Source organism: Procambarus clarkii, chromosome 21 (genome assembly GCF_040958095.1).
Source record: "Procambarus clarkii isolate CNS0578487 chromosome 21, FALCON_Pclarkii_2.0, whole genome shotgun sequence".
NCBI lineage: Eukaryota > Metazoa > Arthropoda > Malacostraca > Decapoda > Cambaridae > Procambarus > Procambarus clarkii.
The window spans coordinates 35,152,725-35,176,340 of record NC_091170.1 but is presented as its reverse complement, the minus strand read 5'-3'; the positions used below and the strand labels follow the sequence as shown (position 1 = coordinate 35,176,340).

The window sequence follows — 23,616 nt, the reverse complement described above, 5'->3', positions numbered from 1 at the left end:
TTAGGCTGTGGGCGGGGTCTTTGACTTCGCTGTACGACCCTTAGTCATGGTGTTACTCTTTAGCCATGGTGTTACTCTTTAGCCATGGTGTTACTCTTAGCCATGGTGTTACTCTTAGCCATGGTGTTACTCTTTAGCCATGGTGTTACTCTTTAGCCATGGTGTTACTCTTTAACCATTGTGTTACTCTTAGCCATGGTGTTACTCTTTAGCCATGGTGTTACTCTTAGCCATGGTGTTACTCTTAGCCATGGTGTTACTCTTTAGCCATGGTGTTACTCTTAGCCATGGTGTTACTCTTTAGCCATGGTGTTACTCTTTAGCCATGGTGTTACTCTTTAGCCATGGTGTTACTCTTAGCCATGGTGTTACTCTTAGCCATGGTGTTACTCTTTAGCCATGGTGTTACTCTTAGTCATGGTGTTACTCTTTAGCCATGGTGTTACTCTTAGCCATGGTGTTACTCTTAGCCATGGTGTTACTCTTTAGCCATGGTGTTACTCTTTTGGTTGCCTCAGATGACATATCGTGTGAAATAGAAGAGCTTCTCTAGCATCTCCTTCTCAAGGTCAAGGCTGTCTTTACATCGGGAGGGCGAAGATATGTATCTTCAAATACACAAGGATATCATAACAGCGTGGTCTAACTGTACGTGGATTTGAAAAGATCCCAAGTTAGATAACCTTTAACATATCGTGGTCCATGGATTAAGACAAGTGTCTGGGGTTACCTAAGACACTGATTTGATCCCCGGTCCTGCTCTAAAGATTTCCTCATTCCTTTCCAATTTCTCATTCCAAATCCTTATCCTGTTCTTTTTCAAGTGCTATATAGTCGTAGTGGCTTGGCACTTTCTGCTGATAGTTTCCTTCCTTTTGTGTTGTCGTAAGTTCGAATGTCCAATGTCTCAGCGGCCTGTCTCTTGAACAGTTTCATAAACAACCTTTTACATTCAACCTGACTCATGTTCCACCACTCTAAAATACACGTGAACTTGTGTTTCTGCCTCACCAAGTGCTCCCACAATACTCGAAAATGATCACTGACAACACGACTGTGTAGGAGACCGTAATTTAACTTTCACGACCCTTTCCCCCACTTAAACAAATCATTAACCTTAATTTTTCACTACAGTCAAGCAATGATTCGGAATGCTAACCGGAACAGTACCGCAAGAGCTAATCTGATCATGTAATTTATGCAGATATATTCTGTCTAATCTTGAGCCATAATTGTGGCCATTATACGTATATTGAAGAATTCCACCGTTAATGTTAGTCGCATCCCGCAGATCAATACAATGTAGAGTCTTGACTTACGCCGGACACACGTGTTCAACTGAGTGATACAATCCTACACAGAAGTAATACAGTTCAAGTCACCACCAAAAATATTCCGTGTATCTTACTTACCTTATAGCCAGTAACAATATTTGTGTAGTGAACAATTCCTTCGCCTCCTGCGTCCTCAGGGTTCCAGAGGGAGCATATACATTTAGGAAAGGGATTATAATGTCAAAAAACTAAATTTTTCCTTGTAGTTCATTACTCTGATCATCCATATTAAGAACTTAAATGTTGGCTTATTGTGCATTTAATATTATCGCAAAACTATCAGCAGCGTTGTATAATTTGATGATGATTTCAAAATAATCCTGAAGTACGTCAAGTTTGGTAACACATTTTATAATACATTCCTGCAGAAATAGCGCACCCAACTTATGATAGTTAACCAACGAGAGAAGTTACAACTGATTGTTTTGACAATTAGGCTGACTGGCGACCTGGTCGCTGTGGGGTGAGGACGTGTCACTTGTCCTCTCAGTTGGCATTGGCTTAGCCTCGCGAGCAGTTCTCCAAGGTGTTGCCGGTAGGGGGATGTGCACTGCTGCCCTTAAGTGATGAGGAAGGGGGGTCCTTGCCCCCCGTCTTGCGGTCTAGGACAATTGGACTGGAATATTCTGGCATTGCTGACTACCCTGTAGTGGACACCACCATGTTTGATGTGTCGTGTTGATTTAGGGGCGAATGTTTGATGTGTAGGGCATTGACGTTGGTGACGTCTGTGGCGTCCAGCTGATTACGAGGCATCGGGCAGTAATTAAGTTGTGTACGGAGGAGGCCTATTGGTGCTTTCTGCGTCGCTTTGACGGCAACACATTCCTGTCGCCGGAGGCTGCTGGTTCTGTGGTTGTTTCGAACCGCAGTGGCTCCTCTACATACGTCAGCATCCATGGTGACCCTATCGAGTTCTCTGAGTTGTTGCTCCGGCGCTTCTTCGGGCAGTACGGACGGGTGGTGTCCGTCCGGATAAATACCATCTCCTCTGGTAGACTACGAGGCATTCAGAATGACATCCGGACGCTGGAGATGCGGCTCAAGTGTGACATTCCTTCGTCAGTGAAGTTGATGGATACTATCTGCGTGTGTACTATGCCCGGCAGCCGCGGACCTGCTTCCGTTGCGGGTTGTCAGGGCACCAGGCTGTGGATTGCAGTGCAGTCGTGGCCCAAGTGAACCTCTTCTGCGACGAAGATTTCTGCCCGATGGTTGCTCCTGATGTTTCTGAGGTTTCCGTTGACGGGGATGTTGGGGTGGCGGTGGATGCTGTGCCTCCGCACCGCCTGTCGTTGGAGACGCGACCGGTTGTGGCTGTGTGGCTGTACCATTGTCGTCTGTGCTCTAAGAATGTTGTGTGTGTGTGTGGTCCAGGCGTGGTTGTGGTGTGGAGTGTGGATCCTCCCCTGTTCTCACCCCTTCCCCTGCGGCGTTTGTGAATGGTTCTCCTGCGGCTCTGGACTTTCGTAGCGCGCTTCCTGGTGTTGGGGCCGTGTGTGTGTGGACCTTATCATGCCAGTGAATTTGCGACCTTCTGTTATACATGGACCTGTGCCTCCTGTAGTCACTGCTACTGCGATTTTGCGTGGCCGTGAGGTACGTTCACGGGACCCCCTTCCTTGTGCCTCCGGTGTGTCGGCCATCGTCGAGGTGGAGAGTTCTGATATGTGGCCGGACCCGAAGCGCTCCAGGCGTTCGTCGGTTACTCCTCTCCCTGGGAATCCCGTCTGGGCGAACGTGGAGGAGTATGCGAGTGCTATGTCTTCAGTCGAAGGGGAGTGAGTAGGAGCCTGCAGCTCCTGTTGTCTGATGGTGATTCGGCAGTGGTGGTGGCAGATATCCACGCTGTGGAGGCGGATGCTGGTGTTGGGGTGTCCGCGCCTGCTCCTGTGTTTCCTCCTTGCGCCTCCTGCTGAGGGCTCCCTGGAGTGGGGGTTGTTGCCCCTACGGAGACCGTGGATGCGGGTGAAGGACTTGATGCTGGTCCTTAGGAAAGATGTTGGCTCGCAGGCTGTGCAGCCGCGGGGTAGGCGCAGGGTGGCCAGGGACTCTTCTTCGGAACTTATGCGTCGCCCCTATTGCCGGGGGGACCTTTCGCTCTCTCCGGAAGTGTGGGTTATATGGAAGGATATCGTCGGCAGTTTCCTCGGAAGGAATTTCCTCAAAAATAGCATCCTGACGACCCGGTATCTGATTTGGAGTGATTTTGTTCTGTTTTATGTGCTAATGTTGTGGTTTAGGTGTGTGTTATGTTCTGTAGCTGAAGTCATGTTTTTTTGTTTCGTAGTGGTACTTTGGTGCCTTCTTTTATTGTATTTGTTGTATGCCTTTGGCATGTAAATTCAATAAAAAATAAAAAATTAAACTCATTAACGTTGAGGGTTGAACAAATCAAAGTATTAACAATACTCTGGTTAATAGTATAAACCTTGGTTAATACTATAAAAGAGTATTAATAGTATAAAACCATAGTATCACTGCTCTAGTGATACTGGTCTGTAGTTCAGTGGCTCTTGTTTTGCTCTTTTCTAATATATAGACACTACGTTAACTGTTTTCCTTCCATGAGTAATGGTTTTCCTACAGCTTGTGAGATGTAGTAAGGTGTTCCCTACAGTGTGTGAGATGTAGCCGGTAGATGTAACCCTACATTGTCAGATGTGTGAGGTGTAGTGTGATGTTCTACAGTGTGGGAGGTGGGGGGCGTCCGTGGAGTGGAGTGCATATGTGATACTCTAAAACTGTTTACGAAAACTAGTGAGACAAAGCATGGCGTGACTTACTATGAAGCAGTCTTCCCTCTAACATTTATGACAAAAACTGCAAAATTGCAGTTTCCTTCCCTCTCACCAGCCCCCCCCTCTCCCTTTTCGAAATATTTTTATGTATAACAAAAATTCCATCCCCCCTCCAGTGCCTGGACGGTATAGTGTGAAGGTGGCGTGGCTGTTGGTGCTGGGGTCGGCGGGGTTGTACATCCTCTACGTCTCCTCCTTCACCTCTGCCACCTACCTGCTTCCCGTTCGCCTCTCTTACTCGGAGCCGCCTGGTGACCAAGACGGAGGCCAGGGCGAGGCAGAGACCACGACCCGTATTGAGGATCAGGTCAGCAGTGCTTCAGGGGCCAGTGTGGACCAGAACGTCATCAGCCGTCAAGCCTCGACACATCTCACTAGTACACATCTTATTGACCAGGTGAGCTGTGAGTGGTCAGTGAAGGTTAGTGAGTTATGTCTGGCAACCGGTGAGAGATAGGAAGAGTGTGAGTGAGATGTTGGAGCCACTTACATTATGATACAATGAGAAACATTGTAACATATGGGTAAATATATTATTGGTTGTTTATTTATATTCTATATTGTTTGTCAAAGGCGATGGGATTTATTGAATATTTTATATGCATGGCATAAAGTTCAAATTTAAGTAAGGAGTATTGATAAAATATATTACATCTCAAAGGTATAGAGCAGCTGAACCCATTACCTTTTCAATTGTTATTAGTCGGCCAAGAGGCTCAGAAATTACCATAAAAAGTACATACATACCATCAACGTCCCTATCATAGCAATTATATCAAAATAAGTTTATTAGTTCTTGTTCAGTGACTTATTACTGCGAGTGGGGAAAATGGAATTGGTTCATGCTACGGCGTCTGTATAGGCGCTTTAATTCACGTCTGGATTTGGTTAATACGTCAGCTGATGTGTGGTTAGTGCTTCCATTTGACAGAGGAGCCTGGCAACCAAGTGGTAATGAGAGGCAAATTCCCCACTGTGTCCGTGCTCATACAATCATGATTGATTGCGTTTTCTATATTATGCACCCCATACCCATCTTGTGGGCGGTGGTGGAAAGGGTTCCAGAGGCACATAATCGGTTCAGGAACTGAACCCCACTCATGACAAAAGCAAGGAGGTCGGGGTGGATTTTGAGCCCCTGACTCTTGGCCCTGAAACTTTTAAGACCAGGTTATATGACTACTGAATGGTACTAGTTATTATTTAAATATTAGTTATGATAATAAGGTCTTACTAACTTTGTGTTGATAGTAAACAATACCATTATGGCAGGAACGTTCGACATTCATCCCAATAGAGCCTGACACGTCACCGGTGAGACAGCCTGCAAATATTCCCACACGGTTCCTGATTGAGGAGGCAGACTACTGCGAGAAGCGGCCCGGCCTACAAGTCATCGCCTATGTGCACTCCGCCATTACTCGTGTTGGACACAGGAGGGATGTCCGCGCCACCTGGGCCAACGCCTCCAACTATGACCTGGGCGACATCAGCGTCAAGGTCGGTGCTGTCTTCATGGTGGGACGAGCCAAAAATGAAATAGAGCGACAGATTGTTCAGGAAGAAAGCCAACGCTACCACGATATTGTCCAGGTGATGCAAGCGCAAGATATTACTCTTGATTTACGTCTTTTTGGTAGTATGTTTCACATGCCTATCACGAGATAAAATTATCACGTATATGTTATATCAAATCGCCACCTGTTCTTCCCATTTCTAGAGTGGATAAGTTCTGCTTATTCTTATTTCTATTCTGAACATCTATAAATTTACCAATATCATTCTTCAAATTAGGAAACCAAAACTATAAACAATATTTCTCCCCGCGTGTTAATCTGTCGTAAGGAACATTAGTTATCCACCATCGGGCGATTAGCCTCAAGGTTTTCCGTTTTCTGTCACGAAGGCGCCTGTTCACATCCTTCACTAATGCCGGATCCTAAATCAACAACAATAATCGCTTGTTTGGTGTTTGGTGTTTAGGTTCTATTTGCAATTATTTGTACGTGGGTGAAGCATTTCAGCAAGTTTTCAGGAAATGTTCATTCCATGCAGCAACTGACCTCAAAAACATTCATCAATTTTAAAATGTTTTTATTTAAAATAGGCATTTTCTCAAAAATATTTATATTAATATTATTATATATTAGCATATTTAGGCGTAGGTTAGGTTGGGTGTTTAGGTTCCGCTGACAATTACTGGTTTTGTAGTACGTGGGTGAAGCATTTATAGAGTTCAATTTGAATAGAAGTCGTCAGCGAAGAAATGTTTGAATTTCATCAGTTGTGAGTCGTGTGTGTAAAGTAATAATTTTTCAGTAATAGCAGGTGGTTTGGCGGCTGCATGAAATGAACATTTGGCGTTATTGATGAGGACGGGCTGGGACATTAATATATAGTGGTGAATCAAACATAGAACAGTAGCGAAGCATGTATGCAAAAGTTCGAACATGATCAGTTACAAGTCTAGGTACTCCTTATCAGCAAAGTCCTAATGCTTGTCAATTCAGCCGCTAAACCCCCTCTTCATAAATGAAAAACACTTTACAAACAACTAATAAATCATGTCAATTCAATTTCTTTATTATGCACCCCATACCCATCCCGTGGGCGGTGGTGTAAAGAATTACAGAGGCACATAATCGGTTCAGGAACTGAACCCTCTAGTTCGTTTAGCTAAGCAAATAACAAATCATGTCGTTCGAAAACTTATCAAATAGGGCCTGACTGATGACCTCCATTCGAACCATAACCTTATAATTAGACTATTTTTGGAACCGTAATATGCTTTCAGATCATAATAAATATCTATATAAATACCCAGTTAGCGTGAGAATAGGTTTGGTGTCAGTCACTTTACTCTGAGGATTGGGTCTATAATTTATGAATGCGGCTTTGGGGTTGACTGCCGGGTGGATAAGCCTTACCTGAGAACAGGTTGCATGAGTCGTGTGTGAATGTTTTTTTTTCATCCTAAACCAGGGATGTAGGGATGCGGCTGGATTAATTAGCATTTGACCTTTGTTTATGCATCCCATCTTCATTAGCATAGCCAAATGTTCATTCCATGCAACTGCCAAACCCCCTATTTATGAGAGAAAAATGCTTTACATACGCCTCACAGCTGATGACGTTTGAACATTTCTGAAACAGTGTTTTCCTGACGGCCTCTGTTCAAATCTTAACTTTGTAAATGCTTCACCCACATACTACAGATACAAATAATTGCCAACAGAACCTAAACACCTAACCTAACCTACACCTAAATATGTACACTATGCAAATAAAAAATAATATTAATTTATATTTGGGAACATTTTTATTTTGAATAAACAGCACTGATAACTGATTATATTAATTTACGACACCCGCCGTCATAAAATGGGCGACTGCGTCTTTGGGGTCAGCCACTGGATGACATTGACATATCCTGAAGACGGGTTACATTTATATGTACAGGCTACGGTCGGATTAAGTGATAGCTGAAGCTTATGGGTGATTATTTTCAAGCTTTTCTCTAATAATCCTAAACTTCTATAATTATACCGTACCTCTCAAAATGCGTTAACCAGAAATTATGATTGCAAACAAAGATCAATGAAACAAAAAATATCTAACCTAACCTAGGCACAAAACACAAAAATATAATTTTTTACTGGTGGTATCACCCCTTTTATTACCACATGTGATCATAAATAACGTACGAGTCACCGGGGACGGGCGCTGTATGGAAGATTAGTGAGAGCCTTCAGCACAGGTGCTGCGGGTATATGTACCCTGACGAAGTTCTGAAGACCCAGCTGAATAGTTAGGAATTTATGCCCCTGATCCCCCCCACCCACTTCAAGGTAGAAGTGAAAAAAATACCATAATTCATCCATATAATTTGACATGTACATCTGGAGCCTGACTGACAAGAATATTGCATATGTATATATTAATTTATTTTCTCAACAAATTATTATTATTGCAAGATTATGCATGTATAATCCTACAAAGGGTTTGGTTAGGTTGAAATGGGATCAATTAGATATTCAGTTAAAGACTGTCCAACTTCAAGGGTCATTTATTGTATAATCTGCAAGGGTCCTTAAATTTAAACAACTTTTATTGTTGAGGAAAGCTGTGTATATATACATTAGGAAATGGGTTCTGCCTCTGCGAATATTTTCGGAGGTTATAGCAAAAGCCAAAAAAGTGGAGTTTAAATTTGTTTATTTTCCTTGCTAACAATTGTAAGACATGATTAACATTAATAAATAATAGTAAACATAAACTGTAAGTTGAACAAAATTTGAATAACAGTGGATACAAAAAGTGAGTCTAGATAATGAATAACTGCTCATTAATAACAACATAACCCGTAAGTTGAACAAACGTTGAATAACAGCGGATACAATAGGCTTGGATAGACAATAGGATACAAACTTCTAGGCTTGGAATAATGCAGGGGCGCTCAACTAAGGAAGTTGCTTAGTTGAGCAAGATTTGAAGGATTTGAAGGGTGTGATGCGAGGGTGTGATGCAAGGATGTGACGCGAGGGTGTTATGCAAAGGTGTGATGCAAGAGTGTGATGCGTCAAGTTAATCATCGTCATATCGAGCGTCGCTCGATAGAGCGTTGACGCTCTATAACGTGGAATTTTACAAGGCAAATTAAAGTTATAAAATATTATATAAATTATGCATGGAAAGTTGATAACAATTAACGTTGACAAAACAATCACACACTGCCAACAACAATCATTTCTGCATAAAGGATGACGTGATCGATTACTAGAATTATATCGGCATCAATCGATTTCAAATTTGCACAATACTTGCAGCATTCAAATCTAACCTAGCTTAATATATGCTGTGGTTTACAGGGTGACTACGGCGACCACTACCGCTTGTTGAGCTACAAGGTCCTGGCCAGCCTGTATCGGATCTACAGCACTGTTTTCACGTTCCATTTGTTGTTTACAGGGTGACTACGGCGACCACTACCGCTTGTTGACCTACAAGGGTCTGGCCAGCCTGTATCGGATCTACAAGCACTGTTTTCACGTTCCATTTGTTGTTTACAGGGTGACTACGGCGACCACTACCGCTTATTGAGCTACAAGGGTCTGGCCAGCCTGTACTGGATCAACAAACACTGTTCTCACGTTCCCTGGACCCTACACTCTGACGACGACACGCACATCGACATCTTCCTCTTTTACAGGGCCCTCCAGGAACTCGACGACGTCAATAGGAAACATTTTATATGTAGTCATATGTACGGACCGGCGCTGAGAAAAGGGCGGTGGAAGGTGAGGTACGAAGAGTACCCAGCCCAGAACTACCCACTTTACTGCTCCGGTGGTGCGTGGTTCTTGCAGACCAGCTTCATCCCACGACTCCTGGAGGCCTCCAAGGTCGTTCCTTTCCTATGGGTGGACGACACCTATATTACCGGCCTACTAGCTAAAGGGGCCGGCATCAAGCAGCTGGGTTTCCAGGATTTTTACGGCTCTGGAGAAGCAGATCGGAAAGTGCTTGGGCATCAGGTGGTTTGGTTTATTAAATATGGCTCTCGTTTGGGCTGGTGGCAAGATATCGTCAATTATCATCGAAACCATTCCATGCATAATCCAGTCACTTTAATTCCTAAGGGAAAAGTTTTACGTTCAACGTGAGGTGAAAAAGATTTAAACGCCTGATCCGATGCCTCTGAAATACTCAAAACCTCAACACGTGCAAAATAAAGACAGAATGATAATAGGAATTCATATCCGCTTGCGTACACTCCTCAACTATGGTACCAGTGACACCAGTGACATGAGTGACACCAGTGGCGCCAGTGACCTCAGTAACATGAGTGCCACAAGTGAAATCAATGGCACCAATGACACCAGTAACATGAGTGTCACAAATGGCACCAGTGACACCATGGATAACTGCCATAACATAATATCCTTCATGGGGTAGTCCTTGACAGACAACATACTGTAAGACGGTCAAAATTGGACGATTCATAGCCTATCGGGTCCTGTGTGAGAGCTTTATAGTATTTAATAATACCAAATAAATAATTGTAATATGACTCCTAAATTCTAACCTTTACAATTTGAACGTGTCACTGGTTATTTTTGGAATGATAGGAATATTGCGAAGGTGTGATGCGAGAGTATCTCATCCCACAGCTCCAGCCTGAGGGCAATAATATTCCGGGAACATTAACAAAATCTCGTAGATTTGAGGCAAAGTGAAATTCCCACCAGTTGTTCCATCAATCATTATATTATGCAGGAAAAACCACACGTCTATTGGTCATCCAGTACGGTTAACAGACTTCTAGATGTTACCACTGCTAGGCTTAGGCTCGGCTACAATTACCAATTTTAGCTAATCAAAATAAATAAATAAATAAATAAATAAATAAATATATATATATATATATATATATATATATATATATATATATATATATATATATATATATATATATATATATATATATATATATATATATAATATACTGATTATGTGCCTCTGTAACCCTTTCCACCACCGCCCACGGGATGGGTATAAGGGGGTGCATAACGAAGAAAGAAATTGAATTGAATCCTTGGAGGCCTCCGAGGTCGTCCCTTTTCTATGAGTGGACGACGCCCATATCACCGGCCTACTGGCGAAACAGGCCTGCATTAAGCAGCTGGAGTGTCCAGGATTACTTGGGTGGTTTGCATGTAGATCCGGACCACCTTGGGCACTAGGTGGTGTGTGTGTGTGTGTGGCTTGTTAAATTTTGCTCTAAGACTGGTGGAAAGAGATCGTCAACTATCACCGAAATCATTCCATGTATTACGTTACGATATTTTCTAAAAGAACGTTCACGGTTCAGAGCCGAAGAAAACGCTAAACCAGAATAAGTGTAAATAACTTACTGTTTTTGACTACATCTGACAGACTGATTGAGAAGTGGTTCCAGGACTAACACCGCATCCCCATGCAGGGCTACGCCCTCCAGTCCTTCCACACTCCTACACCAGTTGATTGACAGTTGAGAGGCGGGACCAAAGAGCCAGAGCTCAGCCTCCGCAAGATCAACTAGGTGAGTACACTGGAGGAGCCATGCAGATGATGTGCGAAGCAAGCTCGCTGGGTTGGGCGCGACGCCTATCACGCCTACATAAAACAGGACCTCATAACTCTCCCTCCTTGACGCTTCACTCTGGTCTGCCCATCTCCGCCTCCCCTGTCGGGCTGGGAGGGGGTTCCAAGCCAGCTGGCTTAGAGGTAGAGGCTCCCCCGCATCGTCATTCCAGCCATTCTTGCTTGTAACTAGCTCATCAAGATTGTAACTTGCTTAGCTAAATGAATTGTGGGGTTCAGTCCCTGAACCCTTTATGTGCCTCTGTAACCCTTTCCATTGCCGCCCACAAGATGGGTATGGGGTGCATAATAAATGAACTAAACTAAACTTGCAGTCATTGTTCATATTTGTACTGTACTTTTATAACATGTTCCTTATATGTTACACACACCATTATTTGACACTCATTTGGATTTGTAATTAATGTTAATTGCCTTAGTTTACTCACATTACCATTTGCAAAATTGGTGTCTTGTGCTATACATTTAAGCTACTTTGTGCATTATTAAATTTTCATATTATGGTAACGTAAATTCAAATTACATTACGGTGGAGGCCTGGTCGACGACCGGGCCGCTGGGACGCTAAGCCCTGAAAACACCTCAAGGTAACCTCAAGGTAACGGTAAGCTTAATTTAGTGTTACCATCAGATCAGGACTGATCTCATTAGAACATTTAAAATACTGAACAATTTGGAGGACATTGATCCAAACCACTTCTTCAAAAGATCAAATATAACATGAACAAGGAGCAACGGCATCAAGCTCAAGAAACCTCAATGTAGGACAAGGAACAGGAGATGCTTTTCCACCCACAGGGTTATAAACCCATGGAACCGCCTACCTGCCGAAGCCGCAAACGCCAAATTCTATTAGGTTTCAAAACCCACTTGGAAAGGATGATCAAGGCAAATGAGGGGGGGGGGGCCTTCGACAAGCCGCAGGCTTCCTGTCCTTGTCGAGGCCACTAGCTAGTGACCCTCGGGTAAATTTAGATAAATACAATATCATAATTCATTTCACAAATATATTCGTGATAAGTTTCAGTTAGATTATGTCATAATTATATATTACAATATGTACCAGTTGAAATATGGAAACAGTTTTCTCCACGAAAAAAATGAAGAAATAACCATCATAAATTAGGAAATGTATATGTTTATTTCTCAGAATGTTTGGCAATATGTTTATTGTTTGTGATGTGTGTCTATATATGTATGAACACGTTGTACTGAAGGGGGTGAGAATAGCTTGAGCTACCTCATCCCTTTGTGTGTATTTTACCTCAATAAACTTATTTCAATTTCAATTTCAATTCAATTTCAATCATAAAATTGCGAAAACATATTTTGAGACACCCTGTATAAACTCTGGGTGCCAGCAGTCACGTGACCAGCCGCACCAAAACAAACGGCGCGGTGCGTCCTCTAGTACATGTATACTCTAAGGTCCAGACCACCGCAACAAGTGCTGGCGTCCGTACTCAAAAGGGCCTTCACCCCCTCCCCCCCCAAGGCCACCTTCACCAATTATGGATACTTATTCCACTGCGTGAAACCCCAAACGTGTGGCACTTACAAGTGCAGAGTACAGCCTTGAGTACAGACATCCTGGCGAGTGAAGAGTATTGGAGTGGATGCCGTCCGGCACGTAGTCAACGGTCCTCCCCGGCGGTGAATACTTGACAGGGGTATACTTGACGGGGGTATACTTGAGAGGTATACACCTCCTCCTCTTCCTTCACCTCCTTGCTGTGGGCCGCGTCGCCTCTCCTTGTCAGCTCCTACAAGACGCCGAGTTTGCTGTTAGTGTTATATGTGACTGGAAATCTCGTGGGCACTTTGAAGTTTGTTATCGGCGTGTGTGTGTTTTTGTTTGTGAGTTGACAAAGGTACACACAGAGCTTGACAATTTGTATGATAGTGTTTTGTGTGTTTGGTAAAGCTGTAGGCCTAGGGAAGCTTCAGTGTCAAATTGTTTATTTAGCTAATATTTTACAAGTGGCATTATGCATGATTTTCTTATAAGTTAAGATGTAATGTATTTCAGTAGGCTATCTGGGGATGGAAAACATGTCTATGAAGATTTGGTAAAATGCAGACTGATACAGTATGATGACCTGTTCATTGTTGAAGTATGATGACTCGTGCATTTTGTAAGGATATTGGGACTTAGGAGTAATTTAATTAAGGATTGTTTGAACAATATAAGTACTCTAGTTATATTTTGCACTGGTTGTTCTTTATACATACCCAAATTTTTACTAAATTTGCCTGATGCCAGCATCTTGCTGATGCCAGCTTCATTACCTGTGGATTACCCTTAAATTTACTTTAATGTACCTATTTTTTTCTGCCAAATTTCTTACACAATGTATTTTTATTGTACTTGTAATGTATTTTTGTAACCTTGTGATGTGTTTTTGTACTTTCTTACAATGTATTTTTGTACTTACAATGTACCTGTAAGCATTTTTTTTAATTTTGCTAGAAATTACCTTCTTAAGATTATGTTTTAGATTAAGGATCTGCCTGAAATGATGTGCGTGCTAGTGGCTTTACAAGAATGTAAAACTTCAAGTCTCTGTACTCTCATGAACTTAATGTACCTTCTTGTATATATATAAATAAATAAATAAATAAATCTGTAATGGCCTTGGTAGGGACAATAACTGGTGGCTTGTCAAAGTTCCTCCTCCCCCCATTATTCATGATAATTTTTTCTTGTTGAATTTCTGGGTTCTAATCCAGAATCTGTCTGGGGCTCTCCGTTTGCCCCTCCCAGAGAGAAGGGGAGGGGGGGGTGCACAGACAGTGGCGCGTCAACGTGATGACATTATGCTCGTTTGCTAATTTTTGTTGGGGAGTTCTGTCCACTCGTTCGGCTTTTCTTAGCAATACTGTATTTTCACCAGAATACGAGTTTGTTTTGGGGCACCTATCTTTCTGGGTGCCAGACCCGGTCGATGGCAGACATAGCATTCTCTCAACCACACAGGGGTTTCTATAAGCCATTTCTCCTCGTGCCTCTGTGAGGGGGCTAGGTTCTGGCTCGTGGTTCCCGGTAGGCAAGAACTCCATTCGCCTTGACTGATGCCAGAAAGCTAATAGTTACATATGAACCTGGATAGCTGTGGGGAGCCTCCGGGACTCGCCCAGAAAATGACGTTTTATTCAACGCTGGTTTGTTTGGTTCTGAACATAAAAGGTATAATGAAAGGGGATTCCCCTTCTAAACGCTAACACCTCTCCTCCTCCTTTCCCTTCTTGTTGGTATCTTCCATATGCTAACAAGAGTCCTCAATAAAGGTAAAATATACTTGTACATACTGTAGTACAAAACATAAGTAGTAGTATGTATAAAATGTATTTTTAAGTTAATATTTTTGGGGGTGTGGAATGGATTATTTCAATTTACTGTACATTATTTCTTATGGCAAAATTCATTTCGGTTTTCAAATTTTCGGTTTTCGAGCTGTCTCTGGGAGCGGATTAAATTTGAAAACGAAGGTACCATTGTATTTAAATAAAAATACTGTATTGCCAATCATACTGTTTAGAGATTTACAGAAGATTGCACAGAATAAAATTAGGGAAAGGATATTTGCTTTAGGCCAACCTTAGAATGTCTAATATTATATTAACTAAAAGGATTTTGACTTTCCAGAGATGTACAATGACAGTAACAGTGACAGCAGAGCATGTGTATCATGAGCCAGTCGAGGTTGTTGTGGCTACGCATCTTACCAAATTTCCGAATGAATATGACCCAAATATAATTTCCTGCTCCATCATAGAACGAAAGAGAGATAAAGATGGGCGACATTACACGAAGAGAGTTGCTGCTGTCCGAAATGTTTTACCATCAATATTAAGAAGGGTGGGTCCACTTAGGATTGTACTGTGCTCTCCTTGGCATGAGCTTTAGTCCTTTGCAATGACGCAATGCACTAGATCTTCTCTAGTATTTAGTGTGGTTTTAGAACCATACATCTGTCTGAAAACAAGAGTAAACAATTTAGGTCAAATATAACACAAATTTGAGAATAAAAAAAGTTTCATCAAATTTTTGTAAGAAGTAAGCCCAGAATCATTTAAACCAAAAGATTTAATAGTTATTCTAACTATATCACATTAGGTACATTTGATGTTTCAAGGGTTCCTGGCACTTTTGGTTTTATTTTATACTCTGTTGCAAGCACTTGTCAGATACCAACTGCAGGTTTGATACTGGAGACTGCCCGATCACAAAGATGGTGACTCGAATACCTGCTTTGGGTATCTTCGTATGGCGCCAGAGAGGAGAAGAATGTGCTCCATTGCAACACTGTTTTGTTTATTTTATCTACCATTCAGTATCATTATTATATAGCACTATACAATCACTGAATGCCTGAATTACATGATTAATGCTGTCAAATGATGTTAAGAGCTTTGTAATAGCACATTACCTCTTGCCTGCATTACTCTGCCATAAAATAACCATGTTTGTGTTTTGAATACAGTAATTGTTTGATTTATAACCTTATACAGTAATTATAACTGACTTATAAGTAACTTGTCACTTAATGCCCTTTTGGAACTCATATTGGCCAGGTAAAACATACTCTATCATTGAATGCTTTTTCTTTGAGGGAAAGCCAAACATTTCCATCGTGGTAAAACACACTTCATGTTTAAAACGAGTGGCTCATAAACACATTAAAAGTCACTTCACTTGCAATATTTTGGCTGCTCTCACCATGCTTGTGAGATGGGGGAAAGTAAACACAATGATGCAGTCACTCCTGATCATATAAATAATGTATTGATCATATGCATCCTCTTTATAGTTATGCTCAGTCTCACTATTTTATGTTGAAAAGCTTATAATGAAATCTATTTTCAGGTGGAAACCTTACAAGTAGATAATTTTGAACTGGAAGAGGAATGCTGGTGGGACAGAAGACTGAGGAAATTTAATGTTGAAACGCATAACCTTTCTGTCTCTCACTGGATCACTATGAGAGAAGCATCTGTCTTTACACCTCATCAACAGAACCCAAATTGGTAAGAACATTATACGATTAGGATAAATCTCATTCTCATTTAAAAATAAACACAAATTGTTACATAAAATAAATGTACATTGTGATATTTTAACGTGTATAATTCCCCTTTATGTTGGAATTCTGCATTAATTCTGCATTCTACATACTCTATGAGATTGAGCGCCCTGAGTATTATATATGTTGTGAAGGGTCAGTCTTTGGGGAAATTTAAGTATTTAATGATTGGTGAACATTGCCACTTTAATATATCAGCTAGTTAATTTTTCTGTTTATTATTTGTTTTTTTTAGCTTGCCTCTTTGAAGTAGAGAGAGATATGCTTCTGCATCCTGCATCACTTCCCCACAGTTTTCACCAGAGGTCTGTGGCTAGGTAAATTACCTTGGCATTGATAGCAAATCATCCAATTAAAACCCTTATAAGTTGTTTTCTCAAACTCCATCTCATACCTCACTTACAATCAATTGAAATACTATGATTGGAAACTGCTGTGATGAGAAATTTTACTGTACAGTATTGATTGGGAATTGTTTAAAATACTATATCATAGTACATATTATAGAATATTTATATTATTAATCTAAAATGATTAATAATATAAATGAAGGAAATGAATAGAGGAAAATGAATTAAGAAAGGTGAACAAGGCTGGGAAGTGAGGCATTTCTTACAGTAATTGCAATTGATTAATTCATTATGTTTACAATTTTATGTGTTGTAGTGGTCCCATTTGTGTGCCTGGTTGGATGCTCCAGATTTGCTCGACTTGGTGTTTAGGGACTCAAATTTGGAGGTGTTAGTTAAAGCAACTGTGGTTCCATCCTCACCTCTTTTTTTCCTGGCAGCCATGGTTCACCCTTCTCCTTCTTCCTGTTTCTGGCCTCAAAGACTCTGAGGGTTTCAGACTCGGGGCAGGGTTTAGCTCGGGATGTGGCTTGGGTGGATCTTCCCTTCCGACTGAGCATGGAGGCAGTCTTGAGCCTACTGTTCCTGTCGAGACGTCAAGTGTCTTTCCACCTGAAGCCACTTCTTCTTTGTCTGGTCAGTGCCATGTTCGCTCTGTTTGGAAGGCTGGCTCATGAGGCTCGCACTGCAGGTAGCCCCTTTGACAGGGAGATTGAGTGCAGTGTTGGTGGAGCTGCTCCAGCTTACATTTGTGGTTGATACCTCTTCAGCCCCATTTCGCCAACTTTCTTGTGCATTGTTTCATGCACTGCCTGAGCCTGCCTTGTCCATTGAATGGGTTGTTTCATTTCTTTTCTTTTGTTTGCTCGGTTCACAATGGCCAAGGATAAATAAAGATTTCATAAAGCAGTATTTTGGCTTTCTATGGCTTCCAGTTGTTGGGTGCGGGAGGTTCATACTCTACTCCGACTCTGGGGGTTCTTATTCTTTTGGCCCTGGTGGGCGCTTCGTTCGTTTGCAGCCAGCTCCTTTTCTGGTGAAAAATGAGGGAAGATTACAAGACCTGAAGGAAAGGAAACTATCAGGAGACAGTGCCAAGCCATTACAATTGTATAGCCCTTGGAAGGGGTCAGGATAAGGATTTGGGATGGGACGGGGAAAGGAATGGTGCCCAACCACTTTGACAGTCGGGGATTGAACGCCGACCTGCATGATACGAGACCGATGGTGGAATGAGGAGTATTAATAAACTGGCCAGCTAGAGAGATGTAATGGAAGTACAATACAAAATCTCTATTCAAAATAAAGAGAATGTAGCAGATGGCTGAAGATTAGAGTGCATACTTAGATGGTTTAAGTGTGTGTGTGGACCATTTAAGAGAATGCTGCAGTATGAGTGGAATGAGCAAGAGTGAGATAATATAGAAGTCGAGAATGTATTAACTAATATGATGGCTTTAAGGATATACAGCACCTGCCACCCTGTTGGTTTGTGGAAATTAGTGTATTGAATATACACTTCTGTGTATATTTTGATTTGTTCATCTTAAAAATGGCAGTATTATTAATTCATTGCTCGACAATGAATTGTAGTTCTTTTGAATTCATTTGAAAAATTGAATATAACCTTTATATATCAAAGATCTATCAAAGTATTATGTTTGCCCCATAATCTTTTGAGTGGATAATTATATAAATAAAGCTGCACAACCTTGGAAATATTTCATTAATTTACTTTTTTCAGGACACAGTTTGAGCAAGAAGGAACAATCACTGTACACGGACTTGGGAAATTTGGATGCCTAATTGAGATGTTCAGCAAAAGGTAATGCACTGTTGAGTGCCATTAAAACATATTCTTGCTAATGCGTTGCTACATTTTATCAATTATTTGTCCAAATAAAGTGTTTAATCTTTCCAAATATCTGTTAGTGATATTCATTGTTTGCTGTAACCTGTGTGTCATGTGATTTTATTCCAAGGCATTTCATAGTTCCATCCCAAGGCATCATTTAGTTCTATCCTTAGGGATTGTTTAGTTTGATTTAAAGTCATCATATAGTTCTATGTATTCATTTACTTCTAGCTTAAGGTTTCATTTTGTTTCTGCCTAAGGCTTCCTTTAGTTATATTACCAGTAATTTATACTAATAGACTATTATTTTGTTTATTATAAAGTCATTTAGTTCCATATATCCACTGTATCTGTCTGTCTTCATGTCTTTGTCTTTAAATTTCACTAATTCTCATTTATGTGGAGTGGAATAGACACAAAAGTATCTATAATGGAAAATAGTTATGCAAACAGCATGAGAATAACAAATGTTAAACTCACTTTCAGTTCAGTGCAGATGTCTTTCACAAGTTTTGTGTGCTGGTTCTAATTACTCTGCTCCTAAGAACTAAAGAGTAGAGTAAACTGCAGTATTATCCCAAAGTGAAGCAGCTCCTATTTCAATCCAACCATATCTACTCATGTATGCATGTAATGTATGTCTCACATATACAGTATTTACCTGAATTTTACTTGAGGGCCACTATCACACTAGTGGCCTCGATGAAGGCAGCAAGCCGGCAGCTTGTCAAAGGTCCCCCAATATGTCCTGATGATTTTTTCAAGGTGGATTTTAAAATTCAGCAGTGTTTTGGCATTTAAATATGCCAGAGATACCACTTCTATTATGTTGCCGTGTACAGTAAATTGTTTCGTATATCTGTCAGTCCATCCTCCTGTAAAGCCAGCACATACAACGTTACTGGACATTGTTCTGTGTGTATAACATATTAAATAATAAAAGTTGACAATTTGCCCTCCTGGTAAATTTAGTAACTTCCTTATGGGAAGAATGTCCGAAAATGAGGTACTTTTCATTTTTACAGTATAATGCACAGAGGCAAACAATTCATTATGGTGTATTATTATATTTATTAGATGGAAGGTGGGACAGATATTGCACTACTTTTGTAACCATTGTGTGAGGGGTCTTGATAAGTTTGGCTATCACAACTGCACTGGTTATGAAGGTAATCTTTGGCAAGAAATATTTTGCATTTGGTCATGGTGCAGTTGAGATTTAGTCATCAGTGATTGGCAGCCTCTGTCAACTCCTTGCTTGATGAAGGCTTCTAGTGGCCATTTAGTGCCTATAAACTTATTTAACTTGTCCATCTGGTAAAGAATGACTTCTAAACTTGCTGCCTTTATGCAGGATATCCTTGATTAACTCTTTGTCTTATTTTATTTGGACTAATTGATGGCAAAGTTCCTAGTCTTCTTGAATAAGGTCCTCATGCTTCAAAGTGAGGTACATGATTCGATAAGTTTCTTGGTCAAATACTGTATATGTTAACACTTCTCTGAATTGCTTATTACAAATTTAATTATACATTTTTGCGAGGAAAATATCTACTGCGTATAACAAATTACTTGTCTTTTACAGATTTTTGAGTGCAGGTGCCCAGCATGGCATTACTATTACTGAAAAACTCATGGCTGAAAAATCAAAGAGACTTACATCATTATGGTATTCAGAATTTCTATTTGCATAATGGGAACTGGTAAGTGTAATAATAAAATATAATTAGGGAGGACCAAGGTTAGGCTGTCCTATGTCACTCACCCCAAATATCTCATTTACTGTTTCTGGGGGAGCCCCCGAGTGACTTCGTGAGACATAATCTAGGATGTTCTCACCATTTATCCATAAACTGCATGACGCAATCAGTGATTTTTTTTAAAGTACTTTACCACGTAAGATTTAAAATTCCCACAGGTTCATATGGCTCACATCTGCTCCCTCAAGTAAACAGATGCCATTTTAGAAAAAAATGTTGGCACCCTACCTGGGTGTGAAGAGGCTCAGTACTAAGACAGCATACATCAGTAATGCATATGGCAGCAACTCATAGCAGCATCATACAGCTTGTACCCACGAACATGTGAAAAGGATTCATATTCATGATTTAGTGACCAGAATTCTGATAACAATAGCAGTGGTTTGATTAGAGTTAAAGATGTACATAATATATCGTGCAGCACTATGCTTTGTCAGCAAGTTGTAAGTGCACACATTGCATATGTATATGTTTTTTTAATTTTTTAAATACTCCATTGCTCCCTGCACCACTGTGAGGGGACCAGATTCTGGCTTGTGGTCCCCAGTAGGCAAAAAGAGCTCTGCATAGATAGTATGGCACTTAATCAGTGATTGATAGCTTCAGGTAACCTCCAGGGCTCGCCCAGAAACTTGGCGTTTCACTACATTTAACACTTTTTTTTTTTCACCTCCGTCCGGCTTATGCTTCTCCCGAGTGGTAAATTGCGTTGTTCAATCAATGAATTCATCTTTGGTCTTACATCTTCATTAAAGAATTAGAACCTTGTACTGTACTGTTTATTATATTTGGTTCTTTTCCTTTTTCTCTCACAGGAAGCGATTGTTGGTTCTCTTCTGGTTCTGGTAATTCCTGGTTGTTTCTGACATTAAATAATTGGCCGCCAAGCAACCTTCCCCATGAGTCACTAATGTGTGACTGAGTTACGTGGACTAAATAAGATATATTTTATATATGTAACTTAATTTAAGGTGTTTTGACTTCATTTGAAGCTAGTTACTCTTGGGATATTTGTACTGAGAGAATTGAGAAATTTTAAAAAGTGACCAATTTATTCTTTTGTTTTTATTGCTCAGTATATTTTCTTTATATTTTTTTAGTTTTCACAATTTTTCAGACAAAGAACAAAGTATGAGTGTTTTGAATGTTCTAGCTTGAATTTTTATTTAGAATATCAGGTATTTTGATGGTGTTGACAAATATTTAGTTTCAGGTGGTGGTATGCACTTCATCCATAACGCAAATACTCCAGTAGTGTTAGTGTGGATATTGTTCTTGAAGTATTTTGTAAATATACATACTAAATATTGGAAACGAGATGGCGTTGTATTGTACTTTATTACCATGCATCGAACAAAATTTCATAGTACTGCACCTGTATTATAATTTTTTTTTAATTATAATTTTGTCTTCTCGAGCATTCTTTCTGAAACCATATTTTGACTTGTACCATATAGTGGTAAACCTCAAGATGTTCCTTGTGGGTGGGCATGCTTGTACAGTATCCACTCGATTTAACGAGCTATATGGGGCTGTACCCAGGTTGTTAAATCTGGGACTCCACTAAATCTGGAGGTTTTAAAATGTTGGTAACTGTTTAATCATATTTGAGAGAGTAACAGGATGGATGGTTGGTGGGCTGGATGGCTGGCTGGTTAACTGGCTGGTAGGTGGGTGGATCAGCAGGCAAGTGGGCTGGTCTGGCAGACAGGCAGGCAGGAGTGGGAGTGGGCAGGTGGACTGGCTGGCTAGTGGGTGGGTGGATGGATTAGTGGCTGACTGGTGTGTAGGGTGGATGGATGGTTTGGTGGCTGACTGGTGGGCAGGCTTAGGGTGGGTTCGGGCAGACAGTGCAGGCTTGAGTGGGTAGGTTTGGGCGGATGTGCTTTTTGACTGGCAGGGTGGCAGGTAGACTATCACAGACTGGCTGTAGTCATGCCTAATCCATTCCCACAGCTCCCCCCATTCCCCCACACTGGACCCCACCCAGAAATATACCCCCACCCCTCCAGCTGCATCTAAACGGTCGGTACAGGATTATTGTGGTACAATTCAAATTCTCGGCTTCCTTCCTACCAGCTGTGGCCTTGGAGGCAGACAGTCCTGCCCGATTTTAATTTATATAAAAAAAGTATATTGGGTTTGTTAAAGTATGTAATGTTGGTGTTCTGTAAACAACATCAGACTCATATTGTTTACAAACTGTGGCTGGTTTCTACCACAGTTGTGAATGCCTAACTTCCTTTGACTGAATGTAACTTGACCATTGTTGCCTCTGGTTGCAACTGTGACTAGCTCTGACTAGATGCTTCATAAGAGAAGCAGTGAAATCTGTGAAGGAAAAATGTAACTGCTGGCCTAGCAATGGTAAGGTTGTCAGAACAAACATAATAGTGACCTCCAGTTTAACACATACCAGACTGTAAACTCAATACCGTATTCCGGATTTAATGGTCAATGACTCGGTAAATAAGGCACCAGTAAACTATCTAAAATTCAGTCATTAGACCCGAAGGAACGGTAAATAAGATGCCCTTAAATCTAGTGGATACTCTATAGCATATTATGATACCAGTAGTGAGTGCTCATTGTTTGGTAATGTGAAACTTGAGAAGAAAGATTATAAATTTGTATACGTAACGTTATTATGAATGTTGATTATAGTGATATGTTGTATAATTAAAGTTAATTTATGCAATTTTACCTCCATTTTATATTGTAAAAGACTTAGCTTCAAAGAAGCTTGATGTTGTATAAAAACATAAGAAAATATTCTGTGATAAATGTGTGTGTTTCATTTCTGCTAATTCACAGTATTCCGTAGAATAAACAATTATTATGGGGAGACACCGGTTATTCTATGTTGAAGTTGTCTTTCTGTGATTATTGGCTTCCAGACTCTCTTGAAGTTGGATATTTTGTATTTCAACATTAGTGATATATCAAGCTATATGAATGATATAAGCATGTAAGTTACAGTATAGGTAAGATAACATACTTCGTTATTCTATGGGAGTCTTGTATTTATAATAATAACTATAAAGTATTGATTTCTTTTTTATTTCTCCAATTTGAAGAAAATACTTCTTTCTTGTATTTATGTGCATATATTTGAGTTCACACATCCATATTCAAGATGGAACTGCAAATGTGTTTTGTACACACTGTAAGATACTGTACAGTAATTAAGTAACAATATGAGTTTCATAACCAAACTCTGCTTTTAAAGGGCACTACATTTATTTGGTTCTGCATTTTAAGATTCAGCAGAGCTTTCAGCATGTTTGGT

The 23,616-nt window shown here is 40.6% G+C and overlaps 2 protein-coding genes across 5 annotated transcripts; both read left to right on the top strand.

Moving 5' to 3' along the window:
- Nucleotides 1–1,787: 1,787 nt before the first annotated feature.
- LOC123760583 (beta-1,3-galactosyltransferase 1) lies at nt 1,788–10,205 on the top strand (the record flags this gene model as incomplete). The annotated part of the gene is made up of 4 exons (XM_069328665.1): nt 1,788–1,869; nt 4,252–4,532; nt 5,408–5,728; nt 9,205–10,205. Coding segments are annotated over 4 exons (1,278 nt in total), but the record flags the coding sequence as incomplete, so codon positions are not given.
- A 2,456-nt stretch (nt 10,206–12,661) lies between these two features.
- On the top strand, nt 12,662–23,377 carry LOC123760582 (PRELI domain-containing protein 2). Of its 4 annotated transcripts, none has more exons than XM_045746273.2 (6): nt 12,662–13,062; nt 14,925–15,137; nt 16,146–16,306; nt 18,457–18,537; nt 20,153–20,270; nt 21,143–23,377. In XM_045746273.2, exons 2-5 carry the CDS (start codon nt 14,934–14,936, stop codon nt 20,259–20,261), a joined length of 555 nt encoding a protein of 184 aa, XP_045602229.1. In that variant the 5' UTR covers nt 12,662–13,062; nt 14,925–14,933; the 3' UTR covers nt 20,262–20,270; nt 21,143–23,377. The 4 variants fall into 4 exon arrangements, with proteins under 4 accessions (XP_045602229.1, XP_045602232.1, XP_045602230.1 ...); XM_045746274.2 differs by having other exon boundaries at nt 12,695–13,149; XM_045746276.2 differs by lacking the exon at nt 20,153–20,270 and having other exon boundaries at nt 12,688–13,062.
- Nucleotides 23,378–23,616: the final 239 nt, after the last annotated feature.

Coding starts and splice junctions, on each gene's coding strand:
- LOC123760582 (XM_045746273.2), top strand. CDS start 14,934: ATGACAGTAACAGTGACAGCAGAGCATGTGTATCATGAGCCAGTCGAG. Junction 15,138..16,145: donor TACCATCAATATTAAGAAGG/GTGGGTCCACTT, acceptor ATCTATTTTCAG/GTGGAAACCTTACAAGTAGA. Junction 16,307..18,456: donor CATCAACAGAACCCAAATTG/GTAAGAACATTA, acceptor TACTTTTTTCAG/GACACAGTTTGAGCAAGAAG.